The sequence below is a fragment of the Pelodiscus sinensis genome, chromosome 3 (genome assembly GCF_052426305.1).
Source record: "Pelodiscus sinensis isolate ZL-2025 chromosome 3, ASM5242630v1, whole genome shotgun sequence".
Taxonomy (NCBI): Eukaryota; Metazoa; Chordata; order Testudines; family Trionychidae; genus Pelodiscus; species Pelodiscus sinensis.
In genome coordinates this window covers 57,143,276-57,165,225 of record NC_143054.1, presented here as the reverse complement: position 1 = coordinate 57,165,225, position 21,950 = coordinate 57,143,276, and the positions used below count along the sequence as shown (strand labels likewise).

Genomic DNA, 21,950 nt, shown 5'->3' with positions numbered 1-21,950 from the left:
AAGATTTAAAGATGCGATTCTAAGCATGTCAGACTCCTACATGAGCACTGCAGATTGCATGAGAGCACCAGGAATTGTGTGTGTGTAAGTTGGGCATCCCCAGAATGACACCATTACAAATCTGACCTCAAATGACTGAACTATGGTATATAGTTACAGATCTGGAACTAGATACTCAGCTGGTATAAAGCAGGAGAGCTCTGGTGGCTTCCATGGAATTATACCAGTTGAAGCACAGGACTCAGGACTAAATTTCTGGACGGTTTCCTCCGTAGAATAAAACAGAGTACTAGTTGAATCTCTCTAGTTTGGCACTCTTGGGACTTGACTGCTGCTGAACCACTGCATTTGCCAAACCATGGGTGGTTGATATTATCTAGCAGCATTGCCAGCACTTCCACTGCTTATTGAGCTCTTAGAAGACATTTAGGGGTAAATGAGAGCTAAATAATAGCACAGAACACTGAGAGCCAGGACTGGTGGCTGTAAACAAACTTTATGGGATCATGGGAAACTTGGCCACACCCATGATAAGTGGACATCTGGATAACTAAAATCATGTTGGACCACTGATATTGCTGGACAAAAGAGTACTATACTAGAGAGTTTCAACCTGTAGTTAACGTTAATATCACAAAAGGCCAAATCGTGAAGTCCCTACTACCTCACTCAGATGATACCTTAAGAAAAACTCTTACTGAAGTTAAGAGGTATGTAAGCAAACCCGGGTACAGTATATGGATTTATAATTTGGCCTATACCATGTCACATAATTTAATAATAGTTACTATAGAAACTGGGATCATGCTTTACATGCAAGGTATATAAAAAGCAATTCAAATCCACTTTAAATGGTCCAGTTTATTTATTAGTGAAAACATCAGCATTCTGACCAAACTGATTTGCCATATCCTTTGTTTGTTTATTAATTAAATTATTTATTTATTTAATTAATTAATTTACTTACACTTGTAGGGCAGGCACTACCTACAAGGTAAATGTTTTTGGAATGTTTGAAGGAGGGGAGAGTGCACCATTGGTTGGCCAAGAAATGACCACTCTTTTAGATGCTCCTGAGACGCCATTTTTATCCAGAGGTAAACCTGATCACATTGTGGCAAATGGAATATCTGTCCTTTGTTTTTTAATGTTTCAGATAGTTTTAGCATTTCCCTGCCATTTTAATCATAAGATGCAGCAAAAATTTGGTCTAACAAACATTTATTTACAGGGTTTGATGAAACCTGTATCTTTAAGTATGCCCAAATTCATGAATACTGTTCTCCACTTTTACTAAAAGATCACTTCTGTTGAGCAGTGTTGATTTCTCAGGACCAGGTTCACTGTCTTTAGAAGGCATACATACCTATATTTACTCATTCAGGGTTTAATGCGTGACCAGAGAATGCTGCCCTCTTGTGAAATACACCTCTGAACAGGAGCCCGTAAAGAATCCTTAAAATAGATCATAAGAGCCCATATATAATTTTTAAAATAGGTCATAAGTGGGCATATGCCTTTCATTTGCTATCTGCACAGGGATGAATTTCACCTCTAGGGAATTGAGCACAGGACTGAGGAATAGGACACGTAATAACCAAGAGTTTCTCTCCCGGTATGGGTTTTGGGCCCATATATCTGTATTGACTCATCTTGCACACCATCCTCTATTCATGCCCCTATGGAATTGAGCTCCAGTTTGTGCAAGGATTGACAATGTTTGTAAGGGACCTTTGCTTCTCTGTATCCTGCTTGAGCGAACAATGGCATTTCTTTTCTATTTCAGTCTGGAATGCCCCACAGAAACACAGGGGTTGGCCTTGAATTTTTACTCCAGAAGTCTAGCCTAACTCCTCCTCAAAGGTCTCTTAGAAATTAATTTGATAAAAACCTACTTTTTGGCTGCCAAATGCAAAATTCGGTCAAACATACATTCTTTGTTTCTTAGGCTATTTTTCCTTTTTTTTATTCAATGCCCTCTTTGAGCACCATGCTTTGGAAAACCAATGCTTGTTTATATAACTTTGATCAACAGTAGTTAGAAAATGCTAACTACTAGCATGCTTTGGAAAACCAATGCTTGTTTATATAACTTTGATCAACAGTAGTTAGAAAATGCTGTTGATATGGTTCAGTAAGCAAATTTTAAACTATTTTTGAATTGTCAGTAACTGAAATACACAGTGGCGAGGAGTCCTGTGGCACCTTATAGACTAACTGAAGTGTTGGAGCATAAGCTTTCATGGGAAAAGACCCACTTCATCAGATGCATCTGACGAAATGGGTCTTTGCCCACGAAAGCTTATGCTCCAACACTTCAGTTAGTCTATAAGGTGCCACAGGACTCCTCACCGCTTTTGCATATTCAGACTAACATGGCTACCCCTCTAATACTGAAATACACAGCTCCCCCTTTTTTTTTGCAATACGTAGGCAGAAAACCCTAATCTGTTTGTAATTACAAATGTTATCCACTGGTTGCTGAATTTGAAGAGGTGTTCACCTATGTGAAACTAGAAAAGCAGTATGCCTGAAATATAGTTTGTAAAATGATGTACTGACTTTGTCCAGAAACTCTATCTAATACTAGAAGGTTAAACTGAGAAAGGTACACAGCAGCATGCCACCAGTGAAACAAGAAAGAAACTAGTAATTCTGGCAGAAAAATAATTGCACTGGGCATATTTATGGTTTGTAGTACTGCAGCTTCATACAATGTTACATACTGTAAGATAAGATGTTTTACTAGTGCATGGACTAATATGGTTACTGTGAAAAATTAGGTTTGTAGCTGGGAAAATAAATTTTGTATGCTGTGTATTTATTAAAACAACAAAAATTAATTAAGATATAGTGTTGTTGCTAGAATTTTCAGGTATGGGATTATGGGAGCTGGAATAAAAGTCAAAGTAGTTTAATTTGTTAAAGGTACATGAAACTTCATTGGTGAACATATGCATGCACAGTTTTGATCTAACAAGATTTTACTTAAACTCTACTCCACAAACTATTTTTATTGTCCTGACTAAAGACTAGATCTATATTTTCTATGCAGAAGAGGATCATGCTTTTAAACCCTCAGGTACATCGAGTAGTTAGGAGTCTACAGTACTGGATCAATTATGTGGAACATAGATGAAATCACAATATCTTGCAACTGCTGATTTTTCTCAATGGGATTTCATCCATATAAAGACCAGAAGCTATGATGGCAAGAAGCCAGAAAATTTGCAGCTGGTAAAACTCAAATCTCCAGGAAAAAAGAGAGAGAACCAATGTTTTTCCCCAAATTGACTGATAATATGATCATTACAATTCTTGTATCTTTTTTGTTTTGTATAAATGTTCTGTGATTTTCAATATGATGAAACTGAAATTATTCATATTTTTATTTCATAGTTTGTAAACCGAGGGTGTCTGAGATAACTTTCTTCTTTTTCAAAACATTACAGCTTTGTATAAATGTTTGTTTTTGTCATTTCTATATCTCTTGACTTGTTTATTTGTTTGCATATCTTCTTCTAAATTATGTTCTTTCTTTCTTGTTTTATATGTGCAAACTTCTGCACCATCTATATTAATTTATTTTATTTCTCTACAAGTTCAGTGATGATGTTTACCTGAATATTTTAATTATATATGCTAATTATTCTAGTGTATAATTGAAGGCAAGACATTAGTTTAGCTCCCAATTCTAGATTTCTAGATTAAAATACTGTAAATCTGGATAATTTGAAAATGCACACCTAGTTTAACTTTTGAGTTTAGTTTATTCAAAATATAGGTCTGTCCCACTGCCAGATTAGTCATTATCTTAAACTTTTATTCTCTCAGGAATCTGGAATCAGTTTGTTTTCTATTAATAAAGAACAAGATAGATAAAATGTATCATAGTAGGGAAAAGCATTTTCATTAATTTTGACATGTCAGAAGAGGTCTCTCTAGGAGAGAGGTGTGTGTGAGGAAGTTAATGAATTTAATGAACCATCAAAATAGTTCATGAATACTGGATCAGTAGCTGGTATTGATAGGTCACTGAGCATCAGGGGATAATGCTAGAAGTACTTCAGTCAGCAAGTCAATTCTGTGTGTATCATATAGTGTAGAAGAAGGCCAAAGAAAGTAAAGTTCATGTGCTGGTTCATAGGAATAATACATTTCTTTCTGATTGGTGTGGCAGGCTTGGAGTGTATTACCAGAGCAGAAGCTGACATTGTGTTGCTGGTGGATGGCTCATGGAGTATCGGGAGGCCAAATTTTAAAACAGTCAGGAACTTCATTGCTCGTATTGTTGAAGTCTTTGATATAGGTCCTGACAAAGTGCAGATTGGTAAGTCTTGCAGGTATAAAAGGGGCCTGGGCACATAACTATGCCACAAAAATGTAGTAACCAAACAATACCTGCTTTTTCAGCTCTTGCCCAGTATAGTGGAGATCCCAGAACAGAATGGCACCTAAACACTCATAGGTCCAAACAGAGTTTACTAGATGCTGTGGCCAACTTACCATATAAAGGAGGCAATACTTTAACAGGTATGTTACATTCCCATAGTTTTGTTTAAGCTATGTTTAAAAATGTATGTTCCAGTAATTGACATAAATCACCTGCTCAGTATTATCTCTGGGCTCAGCATTCTCCATCATAAAAAAATTCCCTATGCATATGGGTGCTTCCACTCTAGTTTAGACATGACTAAAACTGTTCAGACATACTATCATATAGGAAGTGATGGCACAAGCTTGATAGGGGGAATCTTGATGACGGAGAATTTTTTTTTTTGGGGGGGGGAATCTTGTTGAGGTTATCATGCAAAGGAAAGGCTTCTCAGTAGAAGTGTGTTTTAAGGACGGATTTGATGAAGGAGAATTTGGGCGGATAAGTGTAACCTATGCACCGCCTGGGTGTGGTGTTCTGTCCCATGTAGTGGCACTTAGTGAGAGAGATTAAAGAGTCTGCTCCACAGCTTTAGTTACCAGTCATATGGTTTTTTAGCTCATACAGTAGTAGAGACTTATGCACTAAGCTCTATAGGTCCCAGGTTCCATCTCACCTGCCAGTGACAAGATATATATAAGGAATATGATGGATGAAATAATTTGGCCTATGAAAAGAGGGGAAAGCAATTCCATGCATATTGGAAGCATGAAGACAAGTATGAGGATAAAAAGGGGTGATATTGTAGGGATTTTGGCAGGAGGGAAGGGCATAAAAGGGAGAGGAGAAAAAATGGGGATCAAAGATGTTGGCAAGGGTAAAGGTCGTGCAGGACCTGGTAGGAGAGGATGAGACACTTGAATTTGATATGGAAAATGATGGGTGACCCTTGAAAGAATGTAGCAAGAGGAGAGGTGTGGTCAGTGAAATACATGAAATATATCATGATGGTATATTTTGTTCAATGCTAACCAGTCACCTCTTGTTGTCACATTAGGAATGGCCTTGAGTCACATCCTAAAAGACAATTTCAAACCGGCAGTTGGATTGAGGGCTAAATCTCGCAAAATCGGTGTTCTCATCACTGATGGCAAATCACAAGATGATATAGTGGTTCCTTCAAAGAGACTCAGGGATGAGGACGTGGAACTTTATGCAATTGGCAAGTACTGTATAAATAGAAATTGAATATAGAAATGAGTTTCAAAACATTGTAATATAACAGAAATATTTTTGAGGGCCAGGCTTAGTTGTATTACACTTCACTTACATATTATTTATGTGTCATGTATTTAAGGTATTAAAAATGCGGATGAAAATGAGTTGAAGCAAATTGCTACAGATCCAGATGATACCCATGTTTACAACGTTGCCGATTTCTCCTTCCTTGTTAATATTGTTGGTGACTTAACGGTTAATCTGTGTAATAGTGTCAAAGGCCCAGGTACGTCTTCCTTTTTCAGTTGAATTAATTCTCTCCCAGTTTATGCACTTTAATATCTTAGCCTGCAAACTCTTTCTCTTACTCCCTGGGAACTGCCAAGGAAATCTGCTTTTTCAGCTGCAGGGTTAAAAAAGCTGTGAAGGCCACCTTGATGCCTCAAATGGGCCTTTCTTTCCCTTTGGATAACAACTGTGTTCTGCCTCAGCTAGCATTGCATGACTGTCTAAGCCTGCCCTCTATCCAGAGTCAGGCTCATGAGAAAGATGTTTGATGTGTCTCCCCTTAAGCTGGGGGGGGGCGGGGAGGGGGAGGTACGGGGCACATTCTTCATTGGCTGACACTCAACCCAGGAAGAGTTTTAAGAGGAGTGCACTGTTGAAATATGAAGTTTGTGTGGCTGACAGCTCAGAATCAAAGCTTAACATGGAAGAAGAGCCCCTCAAGATGATGGTTTTCCCTATGAAATGCTAGTGTTCAGGGCAGGGTAGGAAGGAGAGGGAACCTGTATAGGTCTGTTAGGGAGGCTACTGCTCAGTGAACCATGTAGTGATGTGATGGTGGACTATCATCACCATTGCTATTGGAAGAGCTCTTCTAATGGAGAGAACCTTCATTTCAGAAATACCACCAGAGAGCAGCAGTTAATTTTTTTTCAAAAGAGTTGAACTTGTGTATTATCCTGAGTTTCATTCCCATCCTTGCTGAGCTTCCTCATTAATAAACATCTCCCTTTATTTGTTCCAATACTGTAGCTGGGTTGTCATCTCCCTCCAATCTGGTGACTTCTGAGGTGACACCTCGTTCTTTCAGAGTGACATGGACTGCATCTCCAGAGAGCGTGGATAGATACAGGATTGAATATTACCCTGCTTCTGGAGGCCCATCCCAGCAGGTAAGTACTTGAAACCTCTGTTCTGGTCTTTTCTATATGAACCACAAACTCTTGCATATCAACATTTCTCTCATCTAGATTCTGCCAAATTAGCATGGTACTAGGGATGTAAAATCCTATTTAAATAGGATCCTGTGGGATTGGGGGGAGGGAGTTTTGGTGCGGCACTGTGGACCAGGCTGCCGTTTCCAGTGATATCCCTACATGGCATTAATTTAAGGTTTGTGTTAATCTGAAAGGATGCTGGTTATGTGTGAAGTGTGAAAGGACACTTGTCTAACAGGGTGTGGAGGCACCTTGCAAAAGGGGCATATTACTGCCACAAATAGCAAGTTACATGCCTTTTTTTGCTGAGTGGATCAAAAAACTGACAGAAATGAGATTTATATTACAGATGATCCTGAATATTTTAAAATGATGAAAAATGCAATGAAGATATTTGGCTCTGTGGTGTTTCCTAATGATTCCCATTGGCTCATACATCGATGGTCATATGTTATTTTAATCAAGTCTATTCATGGCAACCACCTGACCATAATCAGCAACTAGAAATAGTGCCCCTTTAATTCCACCTTATTATTCTGGGCCATTGTTAAAAGGAAAAAAGGCCTGGTAGGCTCTTCAGGTTGTGAGACAGTGTTTAGGGTAAGGTCAGAGGGTGGCACCTTGGAGCAAAACTTCTAAATACTGACTCAAACCCAACTCAGCTGTTACTCAGACCAAACTAGCACTTTCTTTGGGGTTTGGCCTTTAGTTAGGGCAGGCGATGCTATTCCGACAGCTGCTGACTTTATACCTTTTATGTCCAATGGCATTTGATTCTGAAGACTTTCTGCTTCTTAGTGGTTGACCCTTTTTGCTTATATCACTGCATCTAGCACATTTGCTCTACAAGTCTCGATATTCCTTGGTGCCATTCTGTCTAAATTCTATTTTCAAAACAGGGAGGAAGAGTTTGAATTACATTTCCAAGCATTTTCCCATCTAGCTGGATAATATGTCGCATAAATACCACCTGTGAAAGTAGAGAACCCTTTCAGTCAAATTGTACACTGTTGCACATATGCAGCCTTACTGAAAACATATGTCTGTCTAACTCCCTACAATTTGCTTTTTTAAACATAATGGGAGCGGAATACTGAAAGACTAAACATGCAGAAGACTCTGAAGTGAATTTATTTATAATGTAACTCCTTTGATGCAAGGGGTAATATGCAGCAAAACTGAAGATGACTTGGGTAAATTAAATTAACATTGCTTCTATTTTTATGTAGTTTTATGTAAATCGAGCGGAAACTACTACAGTTCTGAAAAACCTGAAACCTGAAACAGAATATGTTGTTAAAGTGTTCTCTGTGGTAGAAGATGAAAGCAGCGAACCTCTAAGTGGCATAGAAACAACGTGTAAGTTAAAATTCCAGTGTGTTTAACAACTGGTTTGACACCAGTGATCATCCTCTAGTAGAACACTTATTGTTGCAATTCTTCTTGACAACATAAAATGTTAGTCTGTTCCTTGAGCTACCTGTGTAATCATGCTTGGAAAGTTGTGTCCAGAAGAGACAATCTCAGGGTGAGAATTGTGTGCCCTGACTTTGTCTTTCTTCTAGACTCATAAAGACACTGCTCTACTAATATTCTTTGGCCAGAGCCCTGGAGACACTTTCCAAGAAACAATTTATGAACTCAGGAAATATGGTCCAGAAGTTGTCAAATAAAATGCTTTCATTCACCCTCACGTACCTCCCTAGTACTCAGATCATTCTTGCTACAAGCAGCCAAAATGTTGTCTCAAATTAACTCTGATTTTGCAGAATTAATGTGTGTCCGGTTCAGAGCAATTACATCAGTTTTGTGCCTACAGGCATAGAGTAGCTCATGTTTCCATTATCAGCTGTTCAAATGATTGATAGTAGCATGTATGTGGTTAATGGATTTAAAGGAAAGTGACATCCTGAGAATGTAAAAATGTTGATCATTAACAATTCGCTTCTGTCCTATGTGATTGCTCTATACTACACAGGTTATAAATTCCAAATTAATGTGTTCGCTCTAAAGTTTGAGGTGATTTTTTTTTACTGTTTTGTGTAATGTTTTTACAGAGCAAGAAAAATATATAAGGGTATGTCTACACTACCCCGCTAGTTCGAACTAGCGGGGTAATGTAGGCATACCGCACTTGCAAATGAAGCCCGGGATTTGAATTTCCCGGGCTTCATTTGCATAAGCGGGGAGCCACCATTTTTAAATCCCCGCTGGTTCGAACCCCGTGCAGCGCGGCTACACGGGGCTCGAACTAGGTAGTTCGGACTAGGGTGCCTATTCCGAACTACCGGTACACCTCGTTTCACGAGGAGTAATGGTAGTTCGGAATAGGAACCTAGTCCGAACTACCTAGTTCAAGCCCCGTGTAGCCGCGCTGCACGGGGTTCGAACCAGCGGGGATTTAAAAATGGCGGCTCCCCGCTTATGCAAATGAAGCCCGGGAAATTCAAATCCCGGGCTTCATTTGCAAGTGCGGTATGCCTACATTACCCTCCTAGTTCGAACTAGGAGGGTAGTGTAGACATACCCTAACAGAGTAAAGAAAATAAATACAAACTGTTGCCTTAATCAACATTTAATATAAGTTAAGGTTGAATTTTAGAATATTTAAGAATATTAACTTCAAAATGAAGCTTTGTCCTTTAGGAAGGGAATGTTAAGATTTTGAAAGTTAGTGTGTGACATAAAATCTCTGGACATATTAAAAAATATATGGCTGTTACTGATTCTTTAAGTTAATCATCATTTACAATGACAGAATTTGTAGATTCCTGATTTCACTAACCATATACCTCCTTAGTCTCAAGAGACCTATTCTCTACGAGTACTGCTAGAGGATATGGAATGCTATAAGGCAGTGGAATAGGCAGAAAAATAATAAGACATGATTGAATAAAATGAATAATTTCATATTTTTCACAGTGCCAATCACTGCAATCAGAAGCCTGAATGCTTATGACATAGGATCAACTTCTATGAGAGTCAGATGGGAACCCGTCAATGGAGCTAGTGGTTACCGGTTATTATATGAACCTCTCAATGCCACAATACCAGCTGTAGAAAAAGAGGTATGCAAAGTTACTTGTACTTGTACCTTGTCTCTCTTCTCGGTCCTCACAAAAAACTGTTAGATTTGCAAGGGCATCCCATAATAGTAAGAAAACTCTGGCATATATTTATGAAGTGCAGAGCATTGACTGGAGTCTTATATACAATGATATCAGTCCGGAAGTTGTAACTGTAGCATCTTAGAAACAAAGTTATCTTTTCATTAAATCATTGTTTGCTTTTCTCTTTCTGCTCTCTTTTCATTTTTCAACACATTGACATGCAGATGCGTGTTGGGTCATCAGTGAATGATGTGCAGCTGGTAGACCTCATCCCCAATACCGCATACGCTTTAACGATTCATGCAGAGTTTGGCGATCTCAGCAGCGACCCTCTCACCACACAGGAAGTAACATGTAAGGGCTTCTTGAATTCTTGCAGTGTTTTGTTGATATTTAAGTGACATACTAGTTTAGCCAGAGTGAGGGGTGGGTGGGTGGGAGAAAAGGGGTATTTATTTTGTCACTTTCTGTAGATTTTTGTCTCTAGGCATAGGATTTTCATCATTGCCTTGATTTTGAAGGGTCATAAAGGCAATTTAATTGAAAATGAACTTATTAAAAAAGATTAATATTGCTTCCCCTCCAAACTGCTTGAAGCTTGATAAAGGAAAGGGCATTTTGGCTAGCAGATTACAAACAGCAGATTACAGTGAATTTATTTTATTGAGAGCCTTCTTATGCCTGTTTTAAAAAATAATTAATATTTTAATAATTAAAGGCTAAAGGTAAAAGAAAAATTGGACTGTTACTTATAGCTACAAAGGGCCAAATTCTACTTGCTTTACTCACACCATTGAGTTCAGTGGAACTGTTCACCTAAATATAGCAACCAGGATTTGAACACTAAAAGACTTACTTAAAAACAATATACAAATTTGAAATGGTGTTTATTTTAAAAGGCATTACCTTGACTTTCTAATTAAGGCAACCTCCTTTGACTAGCATTGAAATTATGTTTATAAGAAGGTGCTCTGGCCCTTTTTCAGCCAATATTGAGCAAGTTGGAAATCACCAACGTGAACAGAGTGCACGACTTCTGTTGCTATAGTGGCAGGATAATTTGCTGAACTGACTAATCCGATGGCCAAAACAGGAATTCCCTTTGATAAATTTTTGGCTTAAAAAATGTGAAAGGAGTTTCTTTTCCACTTTGGGAACCTTAATTGCTTCTTGAGAATAGTAGTTTGTAAATTATTGTTCTTACTTTACAGTACCTTTAGCTGGAGCCAAAAGCTTAAGGGTTAGAGACATTACTCATAGCAGCATGAATGTCATTTGGGATACGGCCCCCGGAAAAGTCCGCAAATATATATTGAGATACAAAACAACTTTGGGAGACGAACCAAAAGAGGTAGGTGGAAAGCATTTTAGCAAGTAATTGAAGGTTGTTTTACTGTAAGAAGCCTACATGTAGTATTAAAAACAGCTAGTGAAAACACAGAACGTCAGTTCTTGGCAGCTGCAATATCATTAAAAAGGTACTGACATCTTGGGAGCTTTACAAGCTTCAGTTGGAATTCTCTCTGCTCCTCTTGGTTCCACAAAGGGACTGGAAAAGCCCCTGAGCAGGCCAAAGGAAAATTCCTGTGCAGCTAGCTTGGCGACTGTGTGTGACCCTGCTGCCCAAAAACAACCAAATATGGGATGAGGTAACTTATCTAATCCTTCAGGCCTCCTAAGTGTGGCTACACCACCTTTGGAACAGCTGAAAGTCAAGAGGGTACAGAAGTGGCTTAATGCCATTTTTGTCCCCGTGGGCCTAGACTGCAGCTACATATGTTGTTTTTCCAGGAGGCACAGCATACAGTTGCACCTCTAGAGCCATTTGGGTTAAGAGGTACATAGGTTGTGCATATTTGTGCTGGGGACTATAACTTAGTCTAATTACTTAGTTGTTTCTTGAAACCTGACAATAAAGTTATATGGTCAAAAGGGCTGAGACTCTTTTTTGCATGTGCAATTTGCATTTACATTTGCATTTTTGTACATGTGTAATCACAGAATTGTAGAACTGGAAGAAAGCTCAAGAGGTCTTCTAGTCCAGTGCCCTGTGCTCTAGACAGGAATAAATATAATTTAGAAATCCCTGAAGGGTGTTTATCTAACTCTTGAAAAATCTCCAATGATGGAAATTCCATAACCTTTCTAGGAAGTTTATTCCAGTGCTTAACCAGCCTGACAAATTTTTTCCTAATGACCAACTTAAATTAGCCTTGCTGCAGTTTAAGCCTATAGCTTCTTGTCCTACTCTCAGAAGTTATAGGATCAATTTTTCTCCCTCCTTCTTATACCAACCTTTTATGTACTTGAAAATGATTATAATATCCTCTCCCTCAGTTCTCTTTTCTAAAGACTCAACAAACCTAATTTTTTCAATCTTCCCACATTTTTTTTCTAGACTTTTAATCATTTTTGTTGCTCTTCTCTGGACCTCCTCCAATTTGTGCCCATCTTTCCTGAAATACATGGCCTAGAATTGCACACAATACTCTACAATACTCTAATCAACATGAAGTAGAGTGGAAGAACTACTTCTTGTTTCTTGCTCACGACCTTCCTGCTACTATATCTAAGAACGATATTGGTTTTTGTTGAGATAGTGCTACACTGTTGACTCATACTTAGCTTATGATCCACTTTGATGTCCCAGATCCCTTTCTGCAGTACTCCTTCCTAGGCTGTCATTTCCCATTTTGTATGTGTGCAACTGATTGATCCCTCCTATGTGGAATACTTTGCATTTGTCCATATTTAATTTCATCCTGTTTTCTTCAGGCCATTTCTCCAGTTTACCCAGATAATTTTGAATTTTGGTGCTATTTTCCATAGCACTTACAATCCTTTCCAGCTTGGTATCATTCACAAACTTTATTACTGTATTCTCTCATGCCATTATCTAAATCATTAGGTGCAGATATTGTTCAGAACTGGCCTTAGAACTGAACCCTGGAGGACCTCACTGGATATGCCATTCCAGCTTGAATGAGAACTACTGATAAATACTTTTCAACCAGTTATTCACCCATCTTATAGTAATTACATACAGGTTGTATCTCTCTAGTTTGTTTATGAGAAGGTCATGTGAGACTGTATCAAAAACCTTTCTAAAGTCAAGATTTACTATATCTACTACCTCCATTCATAAGCTTGTTACCTAGACAAAGAAAGCTATTATGTTGGTTTAACATGATTTGCTCTTGATTTGCTCTATTATGTTCTAGGTGTTTGCAAGTTAATTGCTTATTTTTGCTCCATTATCTATGCTGACTAGTCTGTAATTCCTCAGGTTGTCCTTATTCTCCTTTTTATAGGTTGTCATTATACAGGCAGTCCCCGGGTTACATGGATCCGACTTACATCGGATCCTTACTTACAAACGGGGTGAGGCAACCCCGCACTAGCTGCTTCCCCCCAGCAGACCAGGGAGATGCGAAGTTAGCGCCCCCCCCCCCCCCCCCAGCAGACCAGGGAGACTCGGAGCGGCTTTTCTCAGCAGACACCTCAGCTTGAGAATAAAGGACTGAGGGAAGTGAGGTGTGGGAGAATAAAACTGAGCTCTGGAGAAATGTTTGGCTAGAGTTTCCCCTACAATATGTACCAGTTCCGACTTACATACAAATTCAACTTAAGAAGAAACCTACAGTCCCTATCTTGTATGTAACCCGGGGACTGCCTGTATTCACCCTTTTCCAGTCCTCTAACATCTCTCCCATCTTCCATGATTTTTTAACATAATTGCTAATGGCGCCGATATTACCTCTTTCAGCTCCTTGTGTATTCTGGTGATGTGAAGGGAATCCTAGGTGCCAGTTACAATACTTGGTGCTCAGACTAGTTGTTTTGTACCTAAATCAGGTAGTCAGAGGTATGACTACTCCCATTTGCACCCAGAGTTCAAGTCCAGGAGCAATAATGTAGGAACTTATTAAACCCCCCAAAGGAGTGCAAAATTATCCCAGAATATCTTGGTCTTTTTTTGTTGTAGCAATGATTACAATATGCTAATGTGCAGTTAAAGGGACAGAAACTCAACTATGTGTCAATTTATAATTCTGCTGCCTTTATTTTTGCTTCTAGGTGGAAGTTGATAAATCAAAAACAAGCACAGTTCTTTCTAGTCTTCTCTCACAAACTCTGTATGATTTGCAACTTGTTGCTGTATATGACGAAGGTGAATCTGCACCAGTGGGTGTTCAAGAGAGCACCTGTAAGTTGTGAGAATATTTACTTTACTCTGCTATTAAATATGTTTCCTTATGTTACGATTAAACAGGATGTGCTGAATTTTATTATAAAATTTAGGCAGCAATATAATTTAATCCATTTACTAGCCTTAACATGGGGATTCTAAACTCTTATTGTTAAGTAGGACACTTAGGGTACGTCTACACTATGAAGTTAATTCGAACTAACAGCCATTAGTTCGAATTAACTTTCATAGGTGCTACACAGGCAAACCACTAGTTCGAACTTAATTCGAACTAGCGGAGCGCTTAATTCGAACTAGGTAAACCTCATTCTACGAGGACTAATGCCTAGTTCGAATTAAGGGCTGTGTAGCCACTTAATTCGAACTAGTGGGAGGCTAGCCCTCCCCAGTTTGCCCTGGTGGCCACTCTAGGCACCACCAGGGAAACTCGTCTTCCCCCCTCCCGGCCCCAGAACCCTTAAAGGGGCACGGGCTGGCTACGGTGCCCGTGCCAGGTGCAAGCCTGCCAGCACCCAGCCAGCAGACCCTGCACCTGGCACTGCACGAGCCAGCCACCCACTGACACCCAGCCCTCCGCCTCTTCCCGGGACCAGGCTGGGGGCTCTCAGGAGCCTGTCCAGGGCTGCAAGAGGCGGGTGCCCGCTTGGTCTAGTGCGGACATCGTGGACCTCATCAAGGTTTGGGGGGAAGCCTCCAACGTTCACGACCTCCTCACTAGGCACAGGAAAGTGGCTGTCTAGGGCAGGATAGCTGCCAGCCTGGCCACCCAGGAGCAGGTTTGCATGAAAATCAAGGTGGTTGAGTGAGACCCCGACCCTGAGCTCTGAGCTTAGAATGGCTGTACTGGGTCAGACCAAAGGTCCATCTAGCCCAGTAGCCTGTCTGCCGACAGTGGCCAGCACCAGCTACCCCAGAGAGGATGGACCGAAGACAATGACCAAGCCATTTGTCTCGTGCCATCCATCTCCAGCCTTGCACAAACAGAGGCCAGGGACACCATTTCTACCCCCTGGCTAATACCACTCCATGGACCCAACCTCCATGACTTGATCTCACGTGCCTTTAAACTCTGTTCTAGTTGTAGCCTTCACAGCCTCCTGCAGCAAGGAGTTCCACAGGTTGACTATTTGCTTTGTGAAGAAGAACTTTCTGTTATTAGTTTGAAGCCTGCTACCCATTAATTTCATTTGGTGTCCTCTAGTCCTTCTGTTATGGGAACTAATGAAGAACTTTTCTTTATGCACCCTCTCCACACCACTCATGCTTTTATAGACCTCTATCATATCCCCCCTCAGTCTCCTCTTTTCTAAGCTGAAAAGTCCCAGTCTCTTTAGCCTCTCTTCATATGGGACCTCTTCCAAACCCCTGATCATTTTAGTTGCCCTTTTCTGACCCTTTTCCAAGGCCAAAATATCTTTTCTGGGGTGAGGAGATCACATCTGTACACAGTACTGAAGATATGGCGTAGCATAGTTTGATACTTCCCCTCCTTCTTCTTCCCCTGGCTTCCCCCTTCCAGCTCCCTCCTCCCAGGTTTCCTCCTCCCCACTCCCAGCCTCTCTCTTCCCCTCTCCCACCTCCTTTTCCCTGTCTCCCCGAGTTTTGTTCAATAAAGAGAGTTTCTATTTTTGAACACACGTGTTCTTTATTTTGTACATCAGCAAGGGGGGCTAGGGAGAGGTAAGTGGAAGGAGGTGAGGGAGGAATGGGGGACGAGCCCCCGATGGGGAGGACTGGGGTGGCTCTGCGGGCTTCTCGGGGTGGAAGCTCTCCTGCAGCCGCCCGATTGACCCCTCCCTCCGGATGGCAGCCTGCGGCAAGTGCAGCCGGGCTGATGGCCGAGTCCTGTGATGTGCCGAGTGTGGGCATTCAGGGCACTCCAAGCCAGGACTGCTTTGCTGTCCCTCATTGAGTTAGACAAGCGAGCAGGGATCCCCTGAGAACTGTCTGTCCGGGGTGGGGGTTGGGTCCCTTTAAGCACAGCCCTCGGCTAGCCTGAGGCAGCAGCTCCATGCTCTAAGTCCTAATCTGATGCCCTGCCGGCACTGCTTCCGGCCATCCTTAACCTCGGTTCAGGGTCCACTCAATGTGGACATGCTAGTTTGAATTAGCAAAATGCTAATTCGAACTAGTTTTTAGGTCTAGATGCACTAGTTCGAATTAGCTTAGTTCGAATTAACTAATTCGAATTAAGTTAGTTCGAATTAGTGTTGTAGTGTAGACATACCCTTAAAGGGCAGAATGCGGCCCTCTGGGATCTGTATAATGCCTGACGCTATCTAATGGATAAGGCATAGCATTAGGAATCAGAATGTGTGGTTTCTGTTTTCAGTTTTGTCACGGATAAATTTGCATAACCAACTCTGTCTCAGTTTTCTTATCTGTAAAATGGGGATAGCTCTATGCCTTTTTATAAAATACTTGGACCCTAGACAGGAAAAAGAAATCTGATACTGAAAGGTTTTTTAATCTCGCAAATGTTTAAGTGACAGAACCCTCCTCCCGCCCCCCCATCTTACCAAGGGTTCTCAATCACTTTAAATCATTTCCCTTAAATCAAGATGTCATTTCCCCCTAAAGAGATATGTTCTAGTTTAGCCACAAGATTATTGGGCTCAATGCAGGAATTCCATGTTCTAAAAATCATTTATTGAGGAGATCAGACTTGATGGTCATAACTATATCTTCCGGGAATCAGTGTGCATGAGCTTCAGCATTTATGAATCAGTGTAGTTGTACTGAAATCAGTGCAGCTGTACCAGTTTATATCAGCTAAGGACCTGACCACATGAAAGACAAATTGCTCTGTATGGGTATGTCTACACTACCCCGCTAGTTTGAACTAGCAGGGGTAATGTAGTCATCCGCAGTTGCAAATGAAGCCCGGGATTTGAATTTCCCGGGCTTCATTTGCATGAAGCTGGTCGGCGCCATTTTTAAATGCCGGCTAGTTCGAATCCCGTGCCGCGCGGCTACACGCGGCACGGAGTAGCTAGTTCGGATTAGGCTTCGGAGTAGCTAGTTCGGATTAGGTGGAACGAGGAGTACACCTAGTTCGGATTAGAAGCCTAATCTGAACTAGCTACTCCGTGCCGCGTGTAGCCGCGCGGCACGGGGTTCGAACTAGCCGGCATTTAAAAATGGCGCCGGCCGGCTTCATGCAAATGAAGCCCGGGAAATTCAAATCCCGGGCTTCATTTGCAACTGCGGATGACTACATTACCCCTGCTAGTTCGAACTAGCGGGGTAGTGTAGACATACCCTATAAGTGCTAAGTAACGATACAATTTATTTTTAAAGTAGTTGGAAATTAGTGTATAGGTTGTTTGTTTGTTTGTTTGTTTGTTTGTTTGTTTGTTTGTTTTGAGAAGAATGTTTCCTTTGTTTATCACAGTACCTGTACCAGCACCAGTCAATCTCAGACTCACAGAAGTAACAAAGCAAAGTTTCAGAGGCACTTGGGATCATGGTGCTCCAGATGTGGCTCTGTATAGAATCACCTGGGGACCATATGGTGGAACAGAAAAGATGGAGGTAGGAATGAATAGTCAATAGTCTTTAGTATGCTCTAAGAGCAGTACTTTTTATTTGAAATTAAATTAGTAAATGGTCTCAGTCTTGGAAACCCTTCAATGGGAATTCCACGTGGAGAGTCTTTTGGATCTTCTCCAACACTTGCAGCCAACTAAAATGTCACTTTTGTAAAGAAAAATGCTCTGTTATCTCCTTTCTTTCCCTTCACCTCAGACCATCCTGAATGGTGATGAAAATACTCTGGTTTTTGAAAATCTGAACCCAGACACATTATATGATGTCTCTGTTACTGCCATCTATCCTGATGAATCTGAAAGTAATGAACTGATTGGCAGAGAACGGACATGTAAGTAGTCAGTTCCCTAAAAGGGATAATATACATTTAGGCTACATCTACACTACAGGCTTCTTGCACAAGAATGGCCGTTCTTGCGCAAAAACTTGCAGAGCGACAACACTGCACGCACGTTCTTGCGCAAGTAAATTTACAATAAAGCGTCGGAACAGAAGGCTTCTTGTGCAAGAGTTATTCCTCTCCCCATTAGGAATAAGCCCTCTTGCGCAAGAGCTCTTACACAAGAGGACAGTGTGGACAGTCAATAGGGTTTCTTGCGCAAGAAATCCCTATGGCTCAAATGGCCATCAGAGCTTTCTTGTGCAAGAGAGCATCCACACTGCCATGGACGTTATTGCACAAAAGCACATATCTTGCACCAAAGCACATGGCAGTGTGGATGCCCTCTTGTGCAAGACCTTTTGTGCAAGAACTCTTGTGTAAAACAGTTCTGGCGCAAGAATCCTGCAGTGTATATGTAGCCTATTATTATTATTATTAGCTATTAAATTAGAATTAAAGGCACGTGTGCAATATTTTTCATAAATGCTTGTGCTTTTTCCTAGTACCGGAAATAATTACAACAACACCAGGTAAGAACCTGAATTCACAGATATGTTAATTATAGAAGTCATAATTCCCATTTAAAACTGAATGGTGTATTGATGATAATGATATCAGCTTGTTCAATAAATATACTTTTATATTTAGAATTATATTAAACATATTGTTAACAGGTTTTATTATTTTACAAACTTTCCAGTTAAATTCTCTTCTTGGTTGTATTATGAAAACTCTGGGCCAAATTCTGCACTTGCCTGGCTCAGTGAAGCCATTGGCATCTCAGCACACGTCTGAGTACAGAATTTGGCCCAGTATTTGAACCTTGTGCTTACCCTGTGCTTCAATAACTTCACATCAGCACCGAAGAGTGGCCCACGAAACCTTCAGGTATACAATGCGACTTCCAATAGCCTGACTGTAAAGTGGGATCCAGCCATTGGCCGAGTGCAGAGATACAGGATCACTTACCAGCCCACAACTGGGGATGGCGTTGAACAATCGGTAACTAATTTTTAAAGACTGTAGTTATTAGATAATGAAAAACCATTTTGACAACGTCAGTCTTGCGTTTAGTGTGTCAGAACAATTTAGTTTCAATTCAGAGCAGTACCAAAATTAATCAGGGACATTTTTAGATGAAGCTTTGTGTTTAAAATAAATATGCATATTTGTGTATTAAATATAACATTTCCAAGCTATTATGTTTTTTATTGGAGGGAAAAAAGTGCCCATGTGTAAAGTCCATTTTCCGGAGATTCCCCTGCATTCCGTTATCTGTACAGGTCAGAGAATAAAGTAAAACTAGTTATAGTTTCCATATTAAATATGTACCAATGAAATAGAATATCGGAATACAAGCTCTGGAGAACTGCGACCAATCCAAGGCTTGTCTGAGATTTTTCACTGTGTTGTTCACATGCTAAGAGAGGGACTGTGTCATGACAAGAAATTGAAGATATTGTGGACCATCCTCTAGTAGTGAATGAGTAAGATCTCTTTGGTAACTGCAGCTGCTGTTTACATGAGAAAATAATATAAGGAAAGCATTGAAGGTAATTTACTTATTTTAACGTGATTTAGCATCTGTGAACAACGAGGATAGTCAGCACCATGTGACCAGCTTCCCATGGACCACCAGCTAGTGCTCTGTAGACCACTAGTGGTCCACAGAGTATAGTTGGACAATCATTGATCCAGACTCTCTCCCAGTTATGCAATTTACCTGAAATGTTAACTACTAATAAAAACAAACCATGATGATCAATAGCATGTCCAGTTGGTTGTCTGTACTTGTGGTTGTAGCCAGTTTTATTGCTAAAATCAGGAACAGAACAGGAAAGAATTACTATGGGTATGTCTACACTACCCCGCTAGTTCGAACTAGCGGGGTAATGTAGGCATACCGCACTTGCTAATGAAGCCCGGGATTTGAATTTCCCGGGCTTCATTAGCATAAGCGGGGAGCCGCCATTTTTAAATCCCCGCTGCTTCGAACCCCGTGTAGCGCGGCTACACGGGGCTCGAACTAGGTAGTTCGGACTAGGGTGCCTATTCCGAACTACCGTTACTCCTCGTGAAATTCAAATCCCGGGCTTCATTAGCAAGTGCGGTATGCCTACATTACCCTCCTAGTTCGAACTAGGAGGGTAGTGTAGACATACCCTATGTTACTAGTCTCCGGAAAGCTGTTTCTGGCATTGTGTGCATAAGGCACTCCCAAAACGCTCCCCCAAGCTAGCTGTACTTACAGTAGACCTGTTCTCAAATTAAAAACATTCTAAGTCACCCAAGTCTAAAATTCACAAACTAGCTTTTTACCTTGCTTTTCTGATACCACAGCATACTCCTTATCTCTTGTATTTGAGCAAGCTGGTTGGACCATGAAGTCATCCCTACCTAGAACCAGTTTAGAATTATCATGTATCTTGATTTTTGGCAGGGTTTATGGCAAGCCCCACATTTAGCTTTGCAAAGTAACTCTTGACATACGTGGGCAAAAGTGAACCAAATGAAACTTAGCATAAGGTTGTATTAACATACATATATATTATAATTTGTATAATGTTAATGTGATGCATAATACATATTGATATGGTGTGCATTATGTATAACATATATATGGTGGCTAATGTCCCTATTCTGTAATATGAGACTGTTGTGGTGATAATCACTGGATTCAAAGTGTTTAGAAAAAAGCCGCCAATTTTGGCACAATAATCAGAGAGCCTACATGTTCTCAAGCATATCAAGACAATATTTACTTTAGAATTCATTGGATGTTTTCACATCCAAGTTTACTTTTCTATGAACAGAATATATTCAAGCTGAAATGATTCTTTAAAAATCCAAACCAGTGTCAATAAGCAGCAGCATATGTTGGAAAGGCCTAGAAATATCTGTGAGGAATTAACAAAAAGGGGGTCTGTTTTCAACAGTCAATGCAGCTATAGTAAAAAGTCAGTGAACAATAGAGAACTATCATATGCTCAATTAAACAGGGAATGATTGGCTACGAGACACTGTGATCTATAATTGGTGGTTTTCAAGTGAGACAGGACATGAGGCATTCTGTAAAAATCTATGAATACTCTGTCTTCCAGTGATGCAGGGAATGAACTAGATCGAATATTTTTATCCATTTAGAGAACAAAGGTGTAGGGAACTGGGAGAAGAGATTGTCCATGAGGAGGCCTCCTAGAATGCATCTATACTGCACTGTTATTTTGAGATAACTAGCATTATTGCGAAATAACAATGTGAGCGTCTACACAGCCATTCAATTATTTCAAAATAATTTCAGAATAACAGACAGCTTATTCTGAAATCTGTAAACCTCGTTCTACAAGGAATAACGCCTATTCTGAAATTGCTATTTCACAATAAGGCATGGGTAGATGTTTCACTGCTGCTATTTTGAAATAGTCCCTAACCAGGGCCATTCTACATTATTCCTCCCCAGTGCCTCCTGGGGCTCTAAATCAAGATAGCACATCTACATTAGGGAAGCCTGCCTCGGACTGATTTTGAGGCTTCCTTGCAGTGTAGACGTGCTATTTCTAAATAAGCTATTTTGGAATAATTATTCTGGAATATCTTATTTTGAAATACCCGTGCAGTGTAGACATACCCCTACACTGGAGTGTAGAGTGTTCCACAGAAGAAAAATGTTGAGTGCCATTGGTCTGGCAATATCCCAAGTGTTCCTTTCCAAACCTCACATTTATATTATATAATATATATTTTCTGGATTTAAGTACATTGATCAACAAAATCCGTATTTGTTAATGATTATCACCCACATGAATCATTGCTCGACTACCTTTCTGTTGTGGCTATTTGATTAAACTGTGGGTACTGTTGGATTATATCAGTGCCTCTTCTA

The 21,950-nt window shown here is 40.3% G+C and overlaps 1 protein-coding gene across 1 annotated transcript in view; it reads left to right on the top strand.

Annotated features, from left to right (window-relative positions):
- The window catches only part of COL12A1 (collagen type XII alpha 1 chain), a 154,305-nt gene that overhangs the window by 60,889 nt on the left and 71,466 nt on the right, over nt 1–21,950 (top strand). Inside the window, 15 exon segments of the mRNA XM_089777144.1 lie at nt 976–1,097; nt 4,181–4,330; nt 4,414–4,533; nt 5,433–5,597; nt 5,733–5,879; nt 6,632–6,771; nt 8,046–8,175; nt 9,739–9,884; nt 10,151–10,280; nt 11,138–11,277; nt 14,004–14,133; nt 17,531–17,670; nt 17,884–18,016; nt 18,571–18,597; nt 18,927–19,069. Coding sequence (XP_089633270.1) covers nt 976–1,097; nt 4,181–4,330; nt 4,414–4,533; nt 5,433–5,597; nt 5,733–5,879; nt 6,632–6,771; nt 8,046–8,175; nt 9,739–9,884; nt 10,151–10,280; nt 11,138–11,277; nt 14,004–14,133; nt 17,531–17,670; nt 17,884–18,016; nt 18,571–18,597; nt 18,927–19,069 — 1,963 coding nt within the window.